The following is an 18,461-nucleotide window of genomic DNA, read 5'->3' as shown; positions in this document are numbered from 1 at the left end:
TGTCGTATGAGGTTATCATATATATGATATGGCAACACACAACAGAAACGTCAGATGTCATTATTAATGTAAACGTCAAAGTCATTTTCAAGAAACAATTGTAACCTCCTTCACAGAATAATACTACATTATAATGTCTAATAGCAATTTATTTCTGAAATCCGGATTCGTTCGAGCACCATTGCAGAATGGTGTCGGTCGTTATGTTTGTCAATTGCAGAGGATTGTTTTAAAATTCTGCAAAAGTCACGGCGGGAGCCGAGGAATGAGGTGCGAATCGACATTTTCGTGAAATTTAAACATAAACTTGCGTCTAAAATCTCTTTTTTTGGTGTTTCAGAGATTTTATTGAACAGGATTTAGTCGATTTCGCAAGAGACAATCCCAGTGTAGTGGTTTACTTGAAGCCGCGAAGACATCGGAGTCCAGTCGTTGTAGCCGAGTATCGTAAGAATAATAATATTTGGTCTATTAAATTGCAGTAGTAACTAGATTGGGAAGAAAATGTCAATATTTTACTCGCTGTTAAGGTAAATATTTTTTAAATATACATATTTTCAGTAAATGGCGATAGAGTTTGGATGAGTATGCAAAACAAGACACACTCGGAGATCACAAAATGGATTGAGAACATGAGAACACAGCAGGGAGACTTATCTGCGCTGCGACTCAGGAAATATCAATACACCGATCACCCATCCATCCAGGGTCCGTGGACACCGTTCACATTCAAGAATCCTGAACTCAACGTAGCCACATTACCCGATCCCAAATTCGGTGCAAACGATAGATTACCAATGTCAGCGACGGAACAGCTTAGAATGATGTTTGAAAAACAAAGCATCGGTAGCAAAGAAGACACAGAAGAAAAAAAGGCGGAATAAATATAAAATAATTTAGTCTTATTATCTAGTGTAGACTTATGTACATAAAATAGATACCACAGAATATAAAATTAGGTGTAATATTGCATTTTTATTATCATTAATACTTAAAAAAATACTTAATGCAACTTAACATTAAATAATGAAGCCACAGGTGAAACTAATTATATATGTCTCGTTCATACTATAGGTAAATTTTGTTCCGAATAAAATTCAATTAAGATTTTAAATCTTCTGACATCTCGAATATTTTTTTACATTAAAGTACATATATACAGCTGTATTTGGAAAAAGTTCCGACCATAATGACAATAATGAAGTATAACTGGGAACGAAACAGGTCTCGAGAATTTTATCATTAAACATAAACAAATTTGTTGATTTGTTGATTGCTATTTACACATATTTTTAAAAAACTATCTCTACGACCAAATGACCAGGATTACTGCGTGCGTCGGCCTCCAGACCAGACATATTTATGTATTCGCGAATCTTAAAGCGCGTTGTGAGGATAGAGCTTACGGTTCCTTGGGAAACCAACATCCCCAAAGACCATACCATCAAGGTCAACAAATATTACGAGCTCACTAACGAACTCACTCGAAATAGGTTCGTCGTGGATTTATACGCGGTAGAAGTGGGAGCGAGAGGTATAACGGCTAAATCTCTCTACAACCTGCTAAAAGACTTGGGCCTGTCCAGAACTCACATCAATTCGTTCTTGGAACGTACTTCGAAGGCAGCCCTAGTAGGTTCTTTTCAAATATGGTTAGGTAGGAAGAGGAGCTTGGACAGTGGAGGTGAGCGTTTAACGCGCGTTAGTTAGGGGCCCCTTAAACCTACACCTGGGTCGCAAGTCCCAGGCACTGTTGAAGCTCCACTCCCTGCAACGCAATGGACCCGGCACCCGCGCGGTGAATCCATTAAATGCTAAGAGGTTTCGTCTTACCGAGGTCACGATCGCTTGACGAACCATAGATTTATTGAACTCCGCTCTCATAAGTATCAAATTGTCACTGAATATTGTTTCAGTAATGTTTGTGCTTGTATGTTTGTTCGTTGGGGCATCACAATTAATTTTATCTCTAATACTTATAGCAATAGGTGGAAAAATATGTCCTTAAACTGACTAAGTTCAAAGAAAGTGTCATAAGTGTGATCGTACTTCAAGAAGGTTCTATAATTTTATCTTAAAACGCATCCGCTGTCAAAAATAATACAGAATTTATTCTACTGTTCACGGGCTTGTGTAATGACTCGGACTGTGTGATATAATATGCCATCATTTTTATCTGAAACAGGCAAAAACTTACCAGATATAAATACTCTTTGCTTCGAAGCACAACCGACTATGATTATTGTCTCGAAGAGAATCAACAAAAGGAAATAATGTGTCGGTAATATACTTACATATTTTACACTAGGTTTTGCCTTCGACTTCGTCTGCTTTTATTTCGGATTTAGTAATATATGTATAGCTGACCGGGCGAACTATATTCCGCCCTAGCGGCCGTAAATAACCAGATATTGGAATTTATTAAGATTTTTTTTTTCGATCGAACAGAATTAAATATCCTATGTCCGTCTCCTGGAGCCATCTTCCCGCCAATTTTCAACCATATCTCTACAGAAGTTCTTGAGTTATAAATAGTATAGGTAACAAAACTTTCTTTACTTTTATATATAAGATTGAAAAAAAATTTAAATCGACATTTGTATTACATTCCGTTACACACAGAATGTAAACATTTTCTAATTTACTTTAATCAGATACAAAAAAAATTAATTACAACTAATCCTAAGTGATGAGATAAAACTAATATATTATAATACTAATGTGGAATTGGATACAATATTAAACCTTAAATTTAAATTGCTGTTAAGCGAAAATAACTGTAGTAAGTCACTTTACAGTTCTAGAAAGATCTATAACTTTGCTGCGGCTTTCTTCGATAAACAGCAATGAATTTAACCACATATATAATTATTTCACTGTTCGTAAAACCAATAATGTCCAAAATATAGTTAGAAATTTATCATATTATTAAACATTAATTGGAAACCAAATAACAGCTCGTAGATCATTTTAAAATATTTATTTAAAAATAATAATATAACTTATAATACAAAAAAAAAAATAGATAGCCAACGTTTATTTTATTCTTTGTGTTTAAAATAAAGTATATATATATATATATATTAATTAATACAGTATCATCGCAAGTTTTATTTACAAATTAACTTAATTTAATCATCAAATTGACAACAAAAAGTTGGTAAACGCCATTTTAAATGTCACTGTCAACGTCATATTTGAAATATTTATTTGCCGTTTTATGTAAGAGAAAAATATGAACAGATATCTTGTCATTATTTTCTATAATTATTAATTGCTAAATGATGTATACTTGTATTTCCTCCGTAAACATAGTAATGGAGGTCAGGTAGGGCAATTGCGATAACGGGGTATAAGTGATAGGGTGTGCTTACGCCTTAACTACTAAAGGATACTGGTGTCTGGTATATGTATAAGGTACTTTTTGAACAATTCCTCGTCAGCTTGACAGATTGGTGAGTTAATGAAAAGTCATTATTTGAGTAATGCAAATGCCGCGTTACACACTTTGTTAACCTAACCGTCTATCCGCAGTGGCGCGCACACCGTTGATGCAAATAAGCACTGCTTACCCTAACCATATAACTAAACCTATATTGTATAATTCTTACTTACATACTTTTAATCATACGTTACGAAGTACAAATGTTTACAGACATTCAAAATGACATTTGATTCACGATCGGCCGCTGCTAACTGCTAGCGCCGCTATGCAGCCAGAGCGGAGGTAGGCATAACTACTCGGTGCTTATTTTCCACACAAAAATTCTCAAGGACGATCTACAAATCTCGTGTTGTATAAGAAAATATTTGGATGCTGTGTGCAAAAACTATGCATGTGTTAGCGTTCGAGAGCCTCTGCTCCCTTAACGCTACTCGTTTAAAAAGTCATAGAAACCGTCAAATGAGAAGAGACTTCAATTTGTCGGTATACCGCTCAACTATTTTTGTCGTAATTTTGTTATTATTGTCTTTCTAAGCGCGAGTGAATAAGTTTTAATGAGCTAGTTAGTGAATTTATTAACGAATTATGGAAAATTATGTCTGTGAGCCTTGCACCTACTGGTGTGTGTTTAACGAAATTAATTACGAGCACATCTTCAATGTCGTCGTTTGATGATAAAATGAAAAAAATACAAAGGGAATGTGTGTCATCAGTGTAGATTGAACTCAAAAAAAGGTATGTTACTAGTTTTAATAAAAAGTATTATGTTAGTTTTTAATGAGCTAGCAGGTTGTGTACACACAAATAAGTTATTTTGTCTTCCTTGTTTGTTGTTTTCAAATAATAATAATAAGAATGTTTGGCTCTCCGCTGGATATTCCGATTTAAATAACTATTAAAGCGGTGCTGAACAGATCGTAATCGTTTTAAGGTTTCGTCGCTCAGAGGTAGGTGATAGATTTAAAAATATACAGATGTTAGTTCTAATCAGACTGCTGTTACTATCAAAGTTCTAGAGGAGGAAATTATGATGAAAAATCGTATTTTTTTTTTAAACATAGTCTACTTAACCTCCCCCAAATCTCTGTGCACGCCCCTATCAATGGGTTGTCATCTTGAAGAAAAAAAACATAAGTTTTTGAATTTATTTTTATTATTGTAATGATATTGTGCGTTGGGAATTACTGAATGCGAATATTTACTTGATTGGTGAAGATTGTTTTTTTACGGCTATTGCTGCATTTACCTCTTAAAAAATATTAGTGCAATAATTCTAATGACGTGGCAAGGGGCAAATGTGACGTTTTCTTACAATTAGCCCTTTCTATCTAAGGTGCGAAGTTATGTCGAAAAGAATGGTCGATCCGAATACTCTGAACAAAAATTACAATGAGCTCTTGATGAAATAAAGTCTGATACGCTTACCATACATAAGGCGTCCGTTCTGTACGGAATTTTATTTGCCACGTTGCATTACCGAAATGAGGGAACTCGAGGAGCTTAAAAAAAATGTTGACGGACGCAGAACTGTACTTCCCGAGAATGTGGAAGGAATATTGGCAACATCTGTTAAAACATTGGCTAAATGTGGCTTTGGTTTTAGCCGACAGGAAATTATATAGCTAGTAGGCGAGTGTTGACGGAAATAAAATCGAAACCCCCATTTAAGGGAGGCACACCAGGGGAAGACTGGTCCATCATATCAAAAACGACATAATTTGTGAATTCGAATGCCAGAACCGGTGGAGTATGAAAAAGATGCCACAGATCTCTTCATCATCCATGGAAATTTTGGGCTTTTAAAAAAGTTCTGGCGGAGCTAAAGTTAGAAGACAAGCCCAAACAAATATGGAATTTGGAGAAAGCAGTGTCAGTATCGACCCGTAAAAATCCAGGATAATAGGAGAAAGAAGTGAAAGCTCATCCAGAGTTATCAGCACATCTGGAACGGAAAATACGACTTTGGTGCTAGCAGCTAATACTGCAGGTGGCCGACCACCACCTCTAATCATTTTCAATGGTAAGAACATCCGGGAACAATGGAAGGCAACACCGGAAAAAGAATATCCTGGCAGGGCTGTTCAAAAACTATTATGAGAAAGTCCTCATACCAGGTCTGGGTGACGAACGGCCGGTACTGGTCATGGCCATTCATCACATGCGTCTCTTGAACTACTTGAAACTGCTTTGGCCACAGATATAACAATTCTTTCACTGCCAGCCCACACGTGGCCAACTGCACAAAGAAAAATTGAACAAAAATTGGATCAAAATCAAAACCAGATCAAAACCAGCGACAGAAGCTGCCTAAAGCTCGGCTTGACCTCTGACTAGAAACTATGAAAACTCCTGAGACTGATCCATTACTACACTTGTCCCTGAACAGCGGGTGCATGCAATAAAAGCCAATGAAAAAAATACCCAGTTATCCGAGTGTTTGCAACCAAACAGACAACTTAAAATTTTTGCCTGACAAATACTTAACACACGCGGTAATTATAGATATCATACTTTTAGAATGTAGAGTATTGTCACTGGGTGAATGTGTCTTGTGTGTGTGTGTGTGTGTTGTGTCTTGTTACGCTACCCCCCCCCCCCCCCATCACCCCACCTGACCCTGACAAAAATATCAATAGTTGTAGTTTATAACGCGACTGGTCTTGAAAATCTTATGTACTATTGAAGAACGATAATTTGTAAAATTAACCTTACTAAGTCTATCTACATCCAAACGAGAGCTGATCTTAACTAGAGAATATTTTAATTTAACTATAGTTATATATATATATATGTATGTATTAACAAGAACAATTGACAAACTTTGCATACTGATCGTGAAGAATATGACGGTAACAATGAAGGCTGGAGAAGAATTATATCTTATTATATATTGGCACAGTCGTAATACATTCGTTACTATATGTAACCAACAGCCCTAGTAACAACTGTAAAAATATTATAGCAAATGGATTGATTCCGCTGGAGATTTGCTGAGGGGTTGTCGTGGGACTTTAGCGGGTAGTTCCGCTATCCCGGGGACACCAGCATACCCCACCGACATCCCGCTGGGGTCGAAGACAAGCGGCTAACCGTTACCACAACGTCAGAAAAATTTTATTGTGCGTGGGAACAATCCGCGCGGAAGAAGCGGAACTTCCTAATGTTGGAATGAGAACAGGAAGGAGTAGGAATTGATCTTTAAGGAATCTCTAGTGTTCCTTTAAGACGAACTTTATTAACATTACTTACAAGTCGCAATTGACATTCCCTCTCGCTCTGTCTCTTTTATCCCCACCCAGAGCGTGTAACGCAACCTTGGTGGAAGTTAAACTAAGTTTAACTTCAAATATGGCGTTAATACAGGTTATTGAATGAGAGACGGAAAACGCTAAGTATGTCGTGTGATAACACAAACTCTGAGTAAGCACAATGAAACCTTCCTTATTTCTACAGCGACTGACAAATAACATCTAACACGTAATTGTGCGCTTTGAAACTACCGCTAAATAGTTTAGAGACTACCTTACTTATAACTACGATAGTTTTTTTATTATATTCATAACACTTCCACCTGACAGTTTGGTATATGACGTAGGTGTTTGAAGTAACTGGTCGTGGTGGCCTGGAGGTTAAGGCCCGCCTCTCTCACGTGAGGGCGCGGGTTCGAAACCTGGCAAGTACCAATGTGTATTTCCGAGTCATATGTACTTTCTAAGAGTAGTTGGACACCACTGGCTGGAACAGGCTACAGCAAGCCTTGGGATCTAAATAGCCCCAAAAAAGTGCTGTTGCAGAAGTCAAGGGGAAACCACTGCAACTATCTTCCCATGACAGTCATCATGTATAAGGATCACTGATACGTGATGACCACGACGAGTCTGCAGACTCTCGCGACGATGAAGATGACAGAACTGGAAACTTCGATGTAATCTAAGCCAATCGCCAGCTGAATTCGTACGATAGTAAGGTTGTGACGTCACATACAAATGCCGGTGACGTCACAGATACAAGCTATGACGTCATAGGCTCAATGAAACAAAGGTCATGATACTATGATTTTACATCTACCTTCACCTGAAGTATACGGAACAAAAATGACGTAAGTAAAATCTCCTTAGCGTCTTGAAGTAAGAGCATAGTTCCTGGGTTCGATTTCTGATGCAACCAGCGTATTCTAAATCCTAGGATATGCAACCCACCACCCCGCATTCACATAGAATGGCGTGTTATGTTCTAAACTCTAAACTATATATACATTAAGAGCTGGAAAAATGTCCTCCTGGTGCTGGGTCAGCCAAATGTGTTATAAAACTCTATAACAGGCAGAAATCAGCTGCCAGAAAAAAAATTGTGGGATGTCTGCAACATTACCTGATGTTGTCAGACTATCACGGCTGACATACACAGGGCTGTACACGTGGCCTCACCGAACACCCGAAACTGTGGGGTTAACGAACACCGGGGGTGTGTGGACAGGATGTTAGTGTAGCTATGACAGAGGAAGAACACACATATACACACATTCACACACACACACCTGGTATTTGATAACCCCAGAACTTCAAGTCACTTTGACTCTATAAAGTCCTAAACACATGTTCAAATAAATTTACTATAATATATATATATGTATATATAATTTGCTACATATGACCAACATATACAGAATATGATACAAACTTATGAATTAACACAATATACCACAACACAGTAGTGTTACGCACAAGCCTTATCTCCGGGCCCCCTCTAAGTGTCCTCCGGGGGCCTTATGGCTGTCGGATGGCCCCTAAGGCCCCGAGGTCCTCTAGTACTCATCAGCCATCAACAGCACGACCAACGCCGTCCACCCTGTGAACGGTCTACACCCACTGCCCTTGCCATCCTCACCCGAGTACTGCTCCCAGAGGTAACCAGTTCTTTTGTACTCCGACAGTATATTACCTAGCAAAGATTTTTAAATAATATCTCTCATATATAACAAAATAATTAGGAACAGATATTTTAGTACACTCTCTGCCTTCCAGAACTCACAGGTTATGGATTGGAAACCAGCTAAGACCTTGAGCTTCATCTAAATCATAAGGAATCAAGAACAGTCATCTCTCCGTGTACTCACTGACTACATTATCTCTCAGCCTCTGGTGCAGGGACTTCGCCCTCGCAGCGTGTGGTCCCCCGGAGACCGAGTAGTGGTGGAGGGCTGATATGGCCAGGTAGTTGATGTTGATCCACACTTGACCCCGCCAGTACGGGGGGTCATGCTCAGTGTTCCTCTTCATGTACAGCGGAGACAGCTTGGATAGAGATCTGGGGGATTTGAGCACTATTCACCTTTACATATATATATATATATATATATATATATATATATATTTCTATGTAATTATGTTCAGTAGATATAATGTTAAATGACAAACACTTATTGTATTTTATATTGGTAGCTATGTATATTACAAACTTCAGCGAAGACCAGTTTTAATGTATTTTGTTTTGGAGACATGGAAAAGATTTACTACAATATATCCAATGTCCTCTCTATGTAGGGAACACACATATATACAAACATTTCCCTTCATCTAGTTTATTTATCCAACTCTAAATATGATGTATTATTTTTCATCGCTCGGTCATGGAGTGTATGTCTGACCTCAGGCCGTACGGAGACCACAGCAGGTCGGGCTTGTCCAGCATTTCCAGGATATTCCCCAGCTTGTCGCTCTCGGGTTTGAGAACTTTCATCAGCATGGGGAATAGTGACACGTACCCTACAAGAATATAACACATATATATGTATATTATTAATTTTTGTCTGTCTATTTGTACCAGATATCTGAAAAAGCTGGACTGTATCTAATGGGACTTGTGTTGGCAGATAGCTGATTAAAAGAGCATTAGGCCACTTCTTTCATAGATTTTATATATATAATGTTTACCGAATGCGGACGTCACCAGCCTCGGCTGCGGCGCTATCGTGACGCTCCTCACGACCCTGGCTCCCTCCTGCGGGTCCCTGGCCTGCTGGCGGACGAACCTCACGCCGTCCGTGTGTAGACCTGCAACACGAACACCTGGGACCTCAGACATGTGCACAGTATTGATTTAATACTAGTTTTTGCTTGCGACTTCGTCCGGCTTTACAGCGAAAAATTATCTGTCAATATAATATACATGTGAAGATCGGCGTGAAGTGGCCTTTACTGGCTGCGTTTCGTCCAATGAGTGAGAGAGACAGTTGCCCTTTCTCTATAACCACCTTTTCCCCTCATTTCCTCTTTCCCACCCCATCCTATTCCTAAAAAAACCAAGGTTGGCATACGCAACATCTCTGTTGCGGATGTCCGTGGGCGACGGTGGCTACTGTCTACCAAGTAGACCGTCTACTCGTTTGCCAACATAAAAACATATATATATATATATATATAGTGTGTGTCACGTGTCTCCCTACACTATACCAGTCTAGCGACGTGTTCCCGTTATAAACTGTATGTCATCATGATGTCCAGCCGGCTCTCTGGGAGAGTTCCATCAAAATCGTTTCAGCACTTGTATATGTAACGTAACTAGTACACACACCGTAGTCGGCGTATGTCTGCGTGTGCGGCGACCAGTGCAACTCGTTCAGCAGGTCTTCGTTACCCAGCTGCTCCTTCATATCCTCGAACCTGGGGACATACAGTGATGATGGGTGACATTTTAACATTGAGTGAGGTCACAATGATGAGTGCCGATCTCACTTGTCAGTATCCCGGTCCAGGGCGCGCGCTATGACCGCCATAGCATCCGCGGCAGCGTACATCCAGCAGCGGAGATCCACGTGGCGCTCGATACTGCTGGGATGAGACGCCCTGGAGGTGGAGGTGAGGGTTTTGATATTTGACCCAGTTTTTTGTAGCATAAACTGGGTAAAGCTTAGATCTCCATCGACCTGATGGCAGATCTGCAGGAATTTGAAGGTTTTAAAGACTATACCGGTATAAAAGTATAAGCGGCCATCCATAAAGTACGTCACACGTCAACGGGGAGGGAGGGCATCAGCGAGCTGTGACATTGTGTGACAAGAGGCGTGGGGGTCAATGGTTTTGTGACGTCACATATTAAAATTTAAAATACCAAAACGCGAAGTTGGGATGTAAAATGAAAATGAGTAGAAAATTAAAATAGCAGTTTTTTCGATTTTTTTAATATACAGACATGTGACGTCACACCAGGACAGGGGGGGTGTTAAAAATGTGACAACCTGTAACAAGGACGGGGGGGAGGTTAAAAGTTCCAAAATTCGTGTCACGTACTTTATGGATGGCCCCTCATAGTGCCATAACAGCCATCAACTTGCAAGTAACTCCGCGCACTGTTAATTTTTTTTTATTATATTAAATGCTATCTGTCTAAAAACTTAACTTTTATTAACAGATTTATGTCATATGTATGTTCCTTATATTGTATATCACTCCACCTGGGGTAATCGTCGAGTCCAGACGTCAAGGTCTTCGGGTTGAGCTGGAACCCGTCATCCTCCCGGCCGCGCCACCTGTACGTGGTGGGCTCGTCTCCCTTCTGGGTCGTCAGGAACCACTGGTACCACGCCTGGAGATACGATAATTGGTCAACAGCTGGAAATTTTAGGTTCACAAAACCAGACACCTGGATCAATACTTTTAATTACGAACAATTGATAACATCTTTGTGTGTTTGAACGTAAACGAATGATGAAAGACGGGCGAAAAGTAAGTATAACTTGGTAGAGTTATGTATGTTACAGAGAAGCAGGGAGTCTGAGACCAGATCAGTCCTATGTGTGACATGTAAAAGGCTGGCTTACGCATTATTAATGAAGGACAACACAAAAAGGCTGGCTTACGCATTATTAATGAAGGACAACACAAAAGCAGCCCAAACGTACAGAAATTCGTCAAAACTATCAAAAATACCCCGAAACCTATAATTCCTGCCAATTTCTCAACAGCTGTTGTACTCTGCATGACATTTTTCAAGAACCGTCCTCTAGAACTAAATTTATCCAGAATCTTCCTGAATGTGATGCACCACCCCCAAAATTCACCACAACTAAATCACTCTTGGCTATATCTTCCATCCTGGTACCTCTACCCCCTCATCTCCCCCAGGAACATCTCATCAGCTCATTTTCCCTGTATACGTATATATAATCTGTTTTCCTCTCACCTGCAGCCTGGGGAACATTCTGTCCAAGGTCTGTCTGTAGGGCGTCTCGGTGAACAGATGCGGCCTGGACCTCACCAGCCTGGCCAGAGACAGCAGCAGCATTGGAGGGTTTGCAGCAGAATTGTGCTGCACCACGAACTCCTTGGGCACCCTCGCCAACGCCTCGACTCCTGGGTATATATAACAAGGCTTTAACAGGACTTATGACAAGAAGCGTCCCTTTACGATATATCAATCTCAAGCTTGATTAAATTTGGAAGACAATTCAATCGTAACCCAGTGAGCTGCTGTTAAAGGTCATATGAAGGTCAAACCTAGTATCTGTTCCCGCGGTATCCAACCCTCCACGTTGATGAGGTCCAGCCAGTGAGCGGCCACGTCCAGGGCCAGGTCAGCCGACCACCACGACACCAGCAGCAAGTGGAAACCCTCATCCCACAGGAACCCGCGCGGGAAGAACGATCTGGTGATAAGATGGACCTATATGTACCGTAGGTGAAAGGTCCGCCTCTTTCACGTCATATGTACTATCTAAGAGTATTCAGACACAACTGACGGACGGTGAAGGAAAACATCGCGAGGAAACCTGGACTTATAATTTGAAATTATAAGATTGAAATCGCCAACCCGTCCTGAGCAAGCGTGGTGATTAATGCTCTAACCTTCTCCATGTGGGAGGAGGCCTTTGCTCAGCAGTGGGCTCCGACAGGCTGATGACGAAAACTATAACTACCCTCAAAATATACGGGGTCGATTTTTTTTTCCTTTTAATATTCTGTGTTCAGAATTTAGGAGAATCTTGAAAGAAATTAAAATGGCGATCCTATACACCTCATCTATATATAATAGGTAACCCTCTAACCTGCTGGGTACAGCCGTATGAAGCGCAGCTCTCCAGTACGGGACCGGTTCCCTGGTGTACTTGGACTGCACCCTGCTCGCGCCATAGAAGTACCCCATACCCCCCACCATGTTAGACAGCGCAGCCCTTGCTATCGATATATCCTGGGCGCTATAACTGTAAATAACTATTTTAAGTATTTCAACGCCTCCTCCGATGGCTGCGCGTGCGCAACCCATATATAGGATTCCTAAGAACCTATTCAGTACTACAACCGTACAAAAATGAAGTTAATGTTTTTATACAGAATTAACTATTTTCAAAGTTAAACTAGCAAGTTATGGTTTAAACGGAACTTTAAAGAGGTAACAAGCACACATTCAGGTATTTTAAGATTGATAAGGTAACTGTATATTAAGACTAGAAAAGTCATATTGAGAAATCTAATCAGGCAATGCCGACCAAAACATTGGATCACGGAACCGACCCCTTCTTCTCCAGGTTGAAGATCCTCTCGAATTCCTCATCATAACCCATCTTCAGCTTCTCCATGGTTTTGGTGTACTCGTCTCCCCGGACAGGCGGTGTCGGCAGGTCCTCGGTGGTGTACACCACGTCCAGAACGAACGGCGTCTCCACCAACATCTGGATAGGCACGAAATTCACCTCCTTGTCCTGGAATAGCAAACAGGTTAGGAAGACCATATCAGACATATAAATTAGTTGGTCACTTTCATATAAACAGGTTTTTTAATAAAATATTCAGTTTGGAAAATGGTCCATATATATTCAATTCTTTGAAATGTAACAAATTTAACAATAAACTTAAATATATGAGATCGTGCAAATATATGCACCGTGCGGGTGCCGGGTCCATGTTGCAGGGAGAGGAGCTTCAACAGCGCCTGGGACTAAACCAGGTGTAGGTTTAAGGCCCTATCTAACGTTAAACGCTCACCTCCACCGTCCAAGCTCCTCTCTCCTAACCAAAATTAAAACGAGCCTACTAAGGCGGCCTTGAAGTACGTTCTAAGAATGCTGTTGGTTCTGGACAGGTCCAAGTCTTTAGTAGGTTGAAGAAAGATTTGGCGGTTATATAATATGAATAATCTCACCGAATCAGCAATCTCTTCATCCGGCCCCAGCACAGCCAGCCTTCCAAGGTACGGCTGGTCCTCGATCCTCAGCAGCGAGTAGAACTTCTCCTTGAGGAGGTGGAGACCAGCGGAATGAGCCTCCGAGAGCGACGAGTGGATGAGTATACCTGGTAGGTAGAATTAAATCAGAGATAACTCACTACCTGGCCCAGTGATGCTACAGGGTCAACACTCTAAAGCCAATATGACAGGAATTCAAGTCGTTCCTCAGCACATCAGGTGCATGCAAAATTTCTAAAATTTATCTCAAAACAAAAAGAGCAACATAAAGTCCCAACTTCACTGAAAAAAATAGAATTACCAAAAACGAACTATCTTACCAGAATGCGGCACCAGATGCACCCTGAATCTCCCCAGGGCGGGGGTGTGCCCCATCAGGGTGCCACGCTCCGCCCAGAGACGGGAATGAGATCCCGAGCCCAGAGACTCGTCCAGGGCTGCGTACCAGATGAGAACTAATGGCGGCGCGGATTTACCCTGGTATAAAAAGTAGCGGTTTATTTGGGTTGCGAGAAATGTTACTTCTTTGACCCTGGTCGGAGACAATGCTCACACGAGAGGATATAAATCAAGATACGGAGTTCTGGAGATCAGACCTCTATGAAGATTCTATCCTGGGAGTCAGTTTATATAAATGTTCATCCTTGAAAAACTGCCCATCAAATAGTGTAAAAAATTATTATCTTTTATACTTTTGCCAGAACTAGATTGGATGGCGTTGATAGCGAAATCCACAAACATCAGGTCCAGGATGCAGGTCACCTGCAAAACTTTTCCAGCATCAGACCGGTCCACAGAAGACCAGGTATGTCAATAACCACCAACTCTGTCCCCGTTGTCTATTGTATTATGAGTAGAATTATATTAAAGTGGCTTAGTACAAAACATAGGTGAGCCGACCGACAGGTGCATGTGCAGGGTGTCACCTGGCTCCGTACCCTGTACGAGTAGGACGTGCTCCGAGACAATTACACAGAATCAAAGCATGTTATATATCCTACAACCTATTCTGACCTTTTAATTGCATCATTGGAGAGTTCCATCAATATGGGTTCAACATTTCAGAGCTTGAACGGGAACAAACGTACATACATCACAAGCTATCACATTAGAACATACCGTTGCTGTGATATTAATTCTAGCCGTCCAATGTCCACCGTGTTCTCCCCCCGGGGTCTTGATGAAGGATGTGTGTATCTGATGGGGCGGATCTGATATCAGCTGCTCACCGAAGTTCAAACCATCGTGACGCAGCCAGCCATACGTTGGCAGGTTATCATTCTGTTCGCACAAATGCCTGCCAATTAAGTATATTTTATGTAACTGAGACATTTTATGCTTAAAGTTAACTGTCCGGGTAAGTAAATGTTACTGTGACTCGGAGATATTCCTTTCTTTATCTTTTTCACTGTATCATTTTATTTGTCTTTGTCTGTGTCTATTTGTTTGAGTGTATTATTATTGTAGTGTAGTATCGAGGGAATATATTTTCTTGTAAAATTATCTTTAAGACCCGTCCTGTCTGTTTAGAGAATAGTTGAAACATACAGACGGACATTATACGTCTTACGGCTCCAAAACATATTAAAATTAATTCATATAAAAGAATGAATGAAATTTAAATCACAATACTTTAAATAAATAATTAATTTAAAATATTTTAATTATATAATGCAAGCTCCCAAATCAATCATTCACATCTGCATCAAACCTAGATTTGATTTGATTTGACGGCACCAAGTTTGCCATCACAAAAAGCATTTACTTATTAACTTAAACATTTACCTGATCCCCTTATGAGCTGCTGCCGCTAGTTCATACCACATCATTCCGAAAACTGGAGAACGAGGCTCCCGGCACTTCATTCCAAAGTATACCCCCGGCCTATAGGTACCCCAGTAACGCTCTGGGACCGACAGTCCCGTTTCTTGAACCACCTTTTATAAAAAAATCACAATTTCAATAAAAATACAATATTAATCTATCCCATTCAGCAGATTATAGAAAAAGAAGTATTCTGTCTAGCAAACTAGCGCCGACTCTATCTGTTGTTGAAATTACATCAAAATCGGTTCATCAATTTTTCAAAATTTTTATAGAATACGAACTTTTTTAATCTAAAAAAAATATATATAAATATGGATTTAGTTACAACTAGGAATAAAACATCACATAATAAGATTACAGTGGCAATAAATATAGATAATCATTTGTTTGTGATCATTTCTTATCTATTCAAGGTATTAAACGTCCCACTTGATGTAAGATTATAAGTTACAGCTTGTGTTTTCACTACTTGTGCATAGTGTCCCTTATTTGATTTTTAATGTTTGTAAAATAGGTCCCCTATTCATAACTATATCACATATTCGTCATTAATATATCCCGATGTCGATACTGACACACTTCAATGGAATCTAGTATACGCTTGAAATGCCTTAAATTATTATTGTAATGCAATTTCACTCAAAACATGACACCAGAAGAACGATTAAATTTTAAAAAAAATTATACCTTCTCCTCATCGAGCGGAGTATTGACCCTCGTTTCCAGGTAACCCAGGGTGCCCACGTACACAGCTATCGCGAGACATATGAAGCCGGCACCAGTCTTCCATACTGATAACAAGTGAAATGCACGTCCTGCAATAGACGTATCGCTTGCCCCGGAACTGCTGCTGGACTCGTTGTTGGCATGTTTATACTGGACAGTCTTCCTATGTTTGACCATAATTTACATCAATACACTAATATAAATAATAATCAAAGTTAAGTCTTGTTTTTTTTCATTAAATTTATTATAAGTCGGCGCTCGCTTACTGCGAACGTCAATAATCTTAGAATCTGACAATTGACTGTTGACATATGACAGTTTCACCGAAGAATATAATATAATGTACAAATAAAATTTAAGACTTCTTTAAATAAATAAAAATTAAATAAACGCCTTTATAGCATTCGATAAACTTCTTCGTGTTTCCTCCACACATTCCATAAATATTCCATAGCTTAAAAATTTTTTGTTATTCTAAAATCAATATTTAATTATTAGATATTTAACATAAATCCACACTTTATAAAAGAAGCAAATAATGGCTATAAAAAACGGGTATAATGAAACCTTGCTGGAATAAATTAATACTTTATAACTGTTTCTCATTTTTTTTTAATTAGGGATACAACAAGATGTGCAGTATCTGCCAAGCGTTTAACATCAAAAAGATTTTTACTATAGAAAAACATTAATAAATATTGAATTTGAAATAAGAAACACTTTAAATATATATATTTATAGAAACTTTACTCCGGTAATTTCCTACAAGCTCTTTCATTCAATACTATGGGTATTTGGGAGTGTAATAAAAATATTTACTGTATTGTTTGTATTCCACAGTATTGGGTAACTTTTCATCGAAACAAAAAATAAACTAGATTTAAGCTCAATTCGTTAAAAATATCTGCCTCAATGGAATTCCAAAATATCATGCGAATAAAAAAAATTATTAATTAATTGCAAGTGAAGCTAAAGTTGTTTATAATAAAGAATTTATCAATTATAATCTACAAGAGATTAAAATATTTAGAAAAAAAAAATTTATAACCGGTATTATAATTAATCACTAATATTTAACTAACAATAGAGGTTACTTTAGATTTTTTTTTAATAACAACAAATATGTTATGCTGTACATGCCTTGCTCAAGTACGTTGATATTGATAGGTTTCTAATAAATTAAAAAAATGTAAAGTGAGGATTTTTTTAGTTTTCAGAATTCAACACGAAATTGCAATTACATCACATAAAAATTTCGGTATATCCCACTGTTCTAATTACTGAAAATCGATAAATATATATAAGAAATTTCATACTGAGTTTATGTGTGCAAAAAAAATTAATTTGTTTATATTAAAATGATAGTTGCCTACTTAAAAAGTCAAAACAGCAACTTTATATTTACATTTTACAAATATTTTTTTTTTATTTTAAATACAGTAATCACCTCGTACAAATAACAGAAAAAGGCGTAAACATTTTTAATTTAAACAAAAAAGGTTTTTAGTTAAGGAAAATCTTGGGCATGGAATGTAGAAGCGTGAATGTATGGTAGGAATTTACAAGCATTGTACTGACGTATGTCAAAAGTTGTATAAATGATTTTTGTACTGTAAGTTTGATTTTTACAGTTAATATCAAATAAGTTTAAAGCCTTTCAAAGCTTGGAATCTTGGAGGGGTTTCTTTCACATATTACATACATAAAAATATAACTTCCGGTACCGTAGAGTACAGAGGTCGATTGACACTTTTATTTTTAATTAAATTTGCTATAGGTTTTTATTTATCAATATTAATTTATTAATTGACTACAATACAATATATTTATGTAGTACATGTATGTTTTAGACGTCTCACTTACGTTAATTACATAGTTACAAAGAGTTGTGTACATACTTACCTGCTACTGATAATAATTTAATATTATTAGATTCAAATTATATGGCATAATGATAACATATTGTACAGATTATGAATTTAATCATGATAAAAAAAGTCATGGTCATAACAATATTTATTTTATATAAATATATTTTTCCTTATATATATAAACTTGCAAAATACATTTTTGTTTTAATATAAGACACAAATTATAGAGCAGCTATTGTTGAAAGTATTGAAATAGATGAATACTCTAAGACAACCAACTCCGCTCCAACGAGCCCTCAGGATTCTCTTCACCCAAACAAGTTTTCAGTTTGTGCACCAAAGATATCGATTCAAAATAAAGCGCTACCAACGCCATCTGTGAATCCGAGAAATATTATAATATTATCACTAGA

General features: G+C 38.4%; 2 protein-coding genes and 1 long non-coding RNA gene across 5 annotated transcripts; 2 read left to right on the top strand and 1 right to left on the bottom strand.

Annotated features, from left to right (window-relative positions):
- Nucleotides 1–69: 69 nt before the first annotated feature.
- LOC116776877 (large ribosomal subunit protein mL43) lies at nucleotides 70–965 on the top strand. Its single transcript, XM_032670163.2, has 3 exons — nucleotides 70–270; nucleotides 341–447; nucleotides 562–965. Exons 1-3 carry the CDS (start codon nucleotides 134–136, stop codon nucleotides 882–884), a joined length of 567 nt encoding a protein of 188 aa, XP_032526054.2. The 5' UTR covers nucleotides 70–133; the 3' UTR covers nucleotides 885–965.
- Nucleotides 966–8,065: 7,100 nt separating this feature from the next.
- LOC116776892 (mannosyl-oligosaccharide glucosidase) lies at nucleotides 8,066–16,354 on the bottom strand. The gene is made up of 16 exons (XM_032670182.2): nucleotides 16,139–16,354; nucleotides 15,410–15,561; nucleotides 14,744–14,921; nucleotides 13,945–14,101; nucleotides 13,583–13,731; nucleotides 12,955–13,142; nucleotides 12,489–12,644; nucleotides 11,941–12,089; nucleotides 11,627–11,796; nucleotides 10,899–11,029; nucleotides 10,180–10,290; nucleotides 10,019–10,107; nucleotides 9,379–9,498; nucleotides 9,093–9,210; nucleotides 8,562–8,752; nucleotides 8,066–8,386 (listed from the first exon to the last, which is right to left on the bottom strand). The coding sequence occupies exons 1-16, from the start codon at nucleotides 16,352–16,354 to the stop codon at nucleotides 8,250–8,252; spliced, it is 2,412 nt and encodes an 803-aa protein (XP_032526073.2). The 3' UTR covers nucleotides 8,066–8,249.
- On the top strand, nucleotides 11,661–16,292 carry LOC133320447 (uncharacterized). 3 transcript variants are annotated; one of them, XR_009753796.1, is made up of 7 exons: nucleotides 11,661–11,800; nucleotides 11,923–12,092; nucleotides 12,969–13,158; nucleotides 13,591–13,734; nucleotides 13,948–14,244; nucleotides 14,326–14,429; nucleotides 16,178–16,292. It is a non-coding gene; the product is annotated as an uncharacterized LOC133320447 (long non-coding RNA). The 3 variants fall into 3 exon arrangements; XR_009753795.1 differs by having other exon boundaries at nucleotides 13,948–14,429; XR_009753797.1 differs by lacking the exon at nucleotides 11,923–12,092 and having other exon boundaries at nucleotides 11,666–11,800; nucleotides 13,948–14,429.
- Nucleotides 16,355–18,461: the final 2,107 nt, after the last annotated feature.

Source organism: Danaus plexippus (genome assembly GCF_018135715.1).
Source record: "Danaus plexippus chromosome 29 unlocalized genomic scaffold, MEX_DaPlex mxdp_36, whole genome shotgun sequence".
Lineage (NCBI taxonomy): Eukaryota > Metazoa > Arthropoda > Insecta > Lepidoptera > Nymphalidae > Danaus > Danaus plexippus.
Note: the sequence above shows the minus strand (reverse complement) of the source record. Positions and strands in the feature narration are given on the sequence as shown.

Bases quoted from the DNA above. Each gene is read 5' to 3' on its own strand.
- LOC116776877 (XM_032670163.2), top strand. From the start codon at position 134: ATGTCTAATAGCAATTTATTTCTGAAATCCGGATTCGTTCGAGCACCA. The intron at 271-340 runs GTGCGAATCGAC...TTGGTGTTTCAG, and splicing joins GGCGGGAGCCGAGGAATGAG to AGATTTTATTGAACAGGATT. The intron at 448-561 runs GTAAGAATAATA...ACATATTTTCAG, and splicing joins AGTCGTTGTAGCCGAGTATC to TAAATGGCGATAGAGTTTGG.
- LOC116776892 (XM_032670182.2), bottom strand. From the start codon at position 16,354: ATGGTCAAACATAGGAAGACTGTCCAGTATAAACATGCCAACAACGAG. The intron at 14,102-14,743 runs GTATGTTCTAAT...TTTTTATACCAG, and splicing joins GAATTAATATCACAGCAACG to GGTAAATCCGCGCCGCCATT. The intron at 13,143-13,582 runs GTGAGATTATTC...TTGCTATTCCAG, and splicing joins ATGAAGAGATTGCTGATTCG to GACAAGGAGGTGAATTTCGT.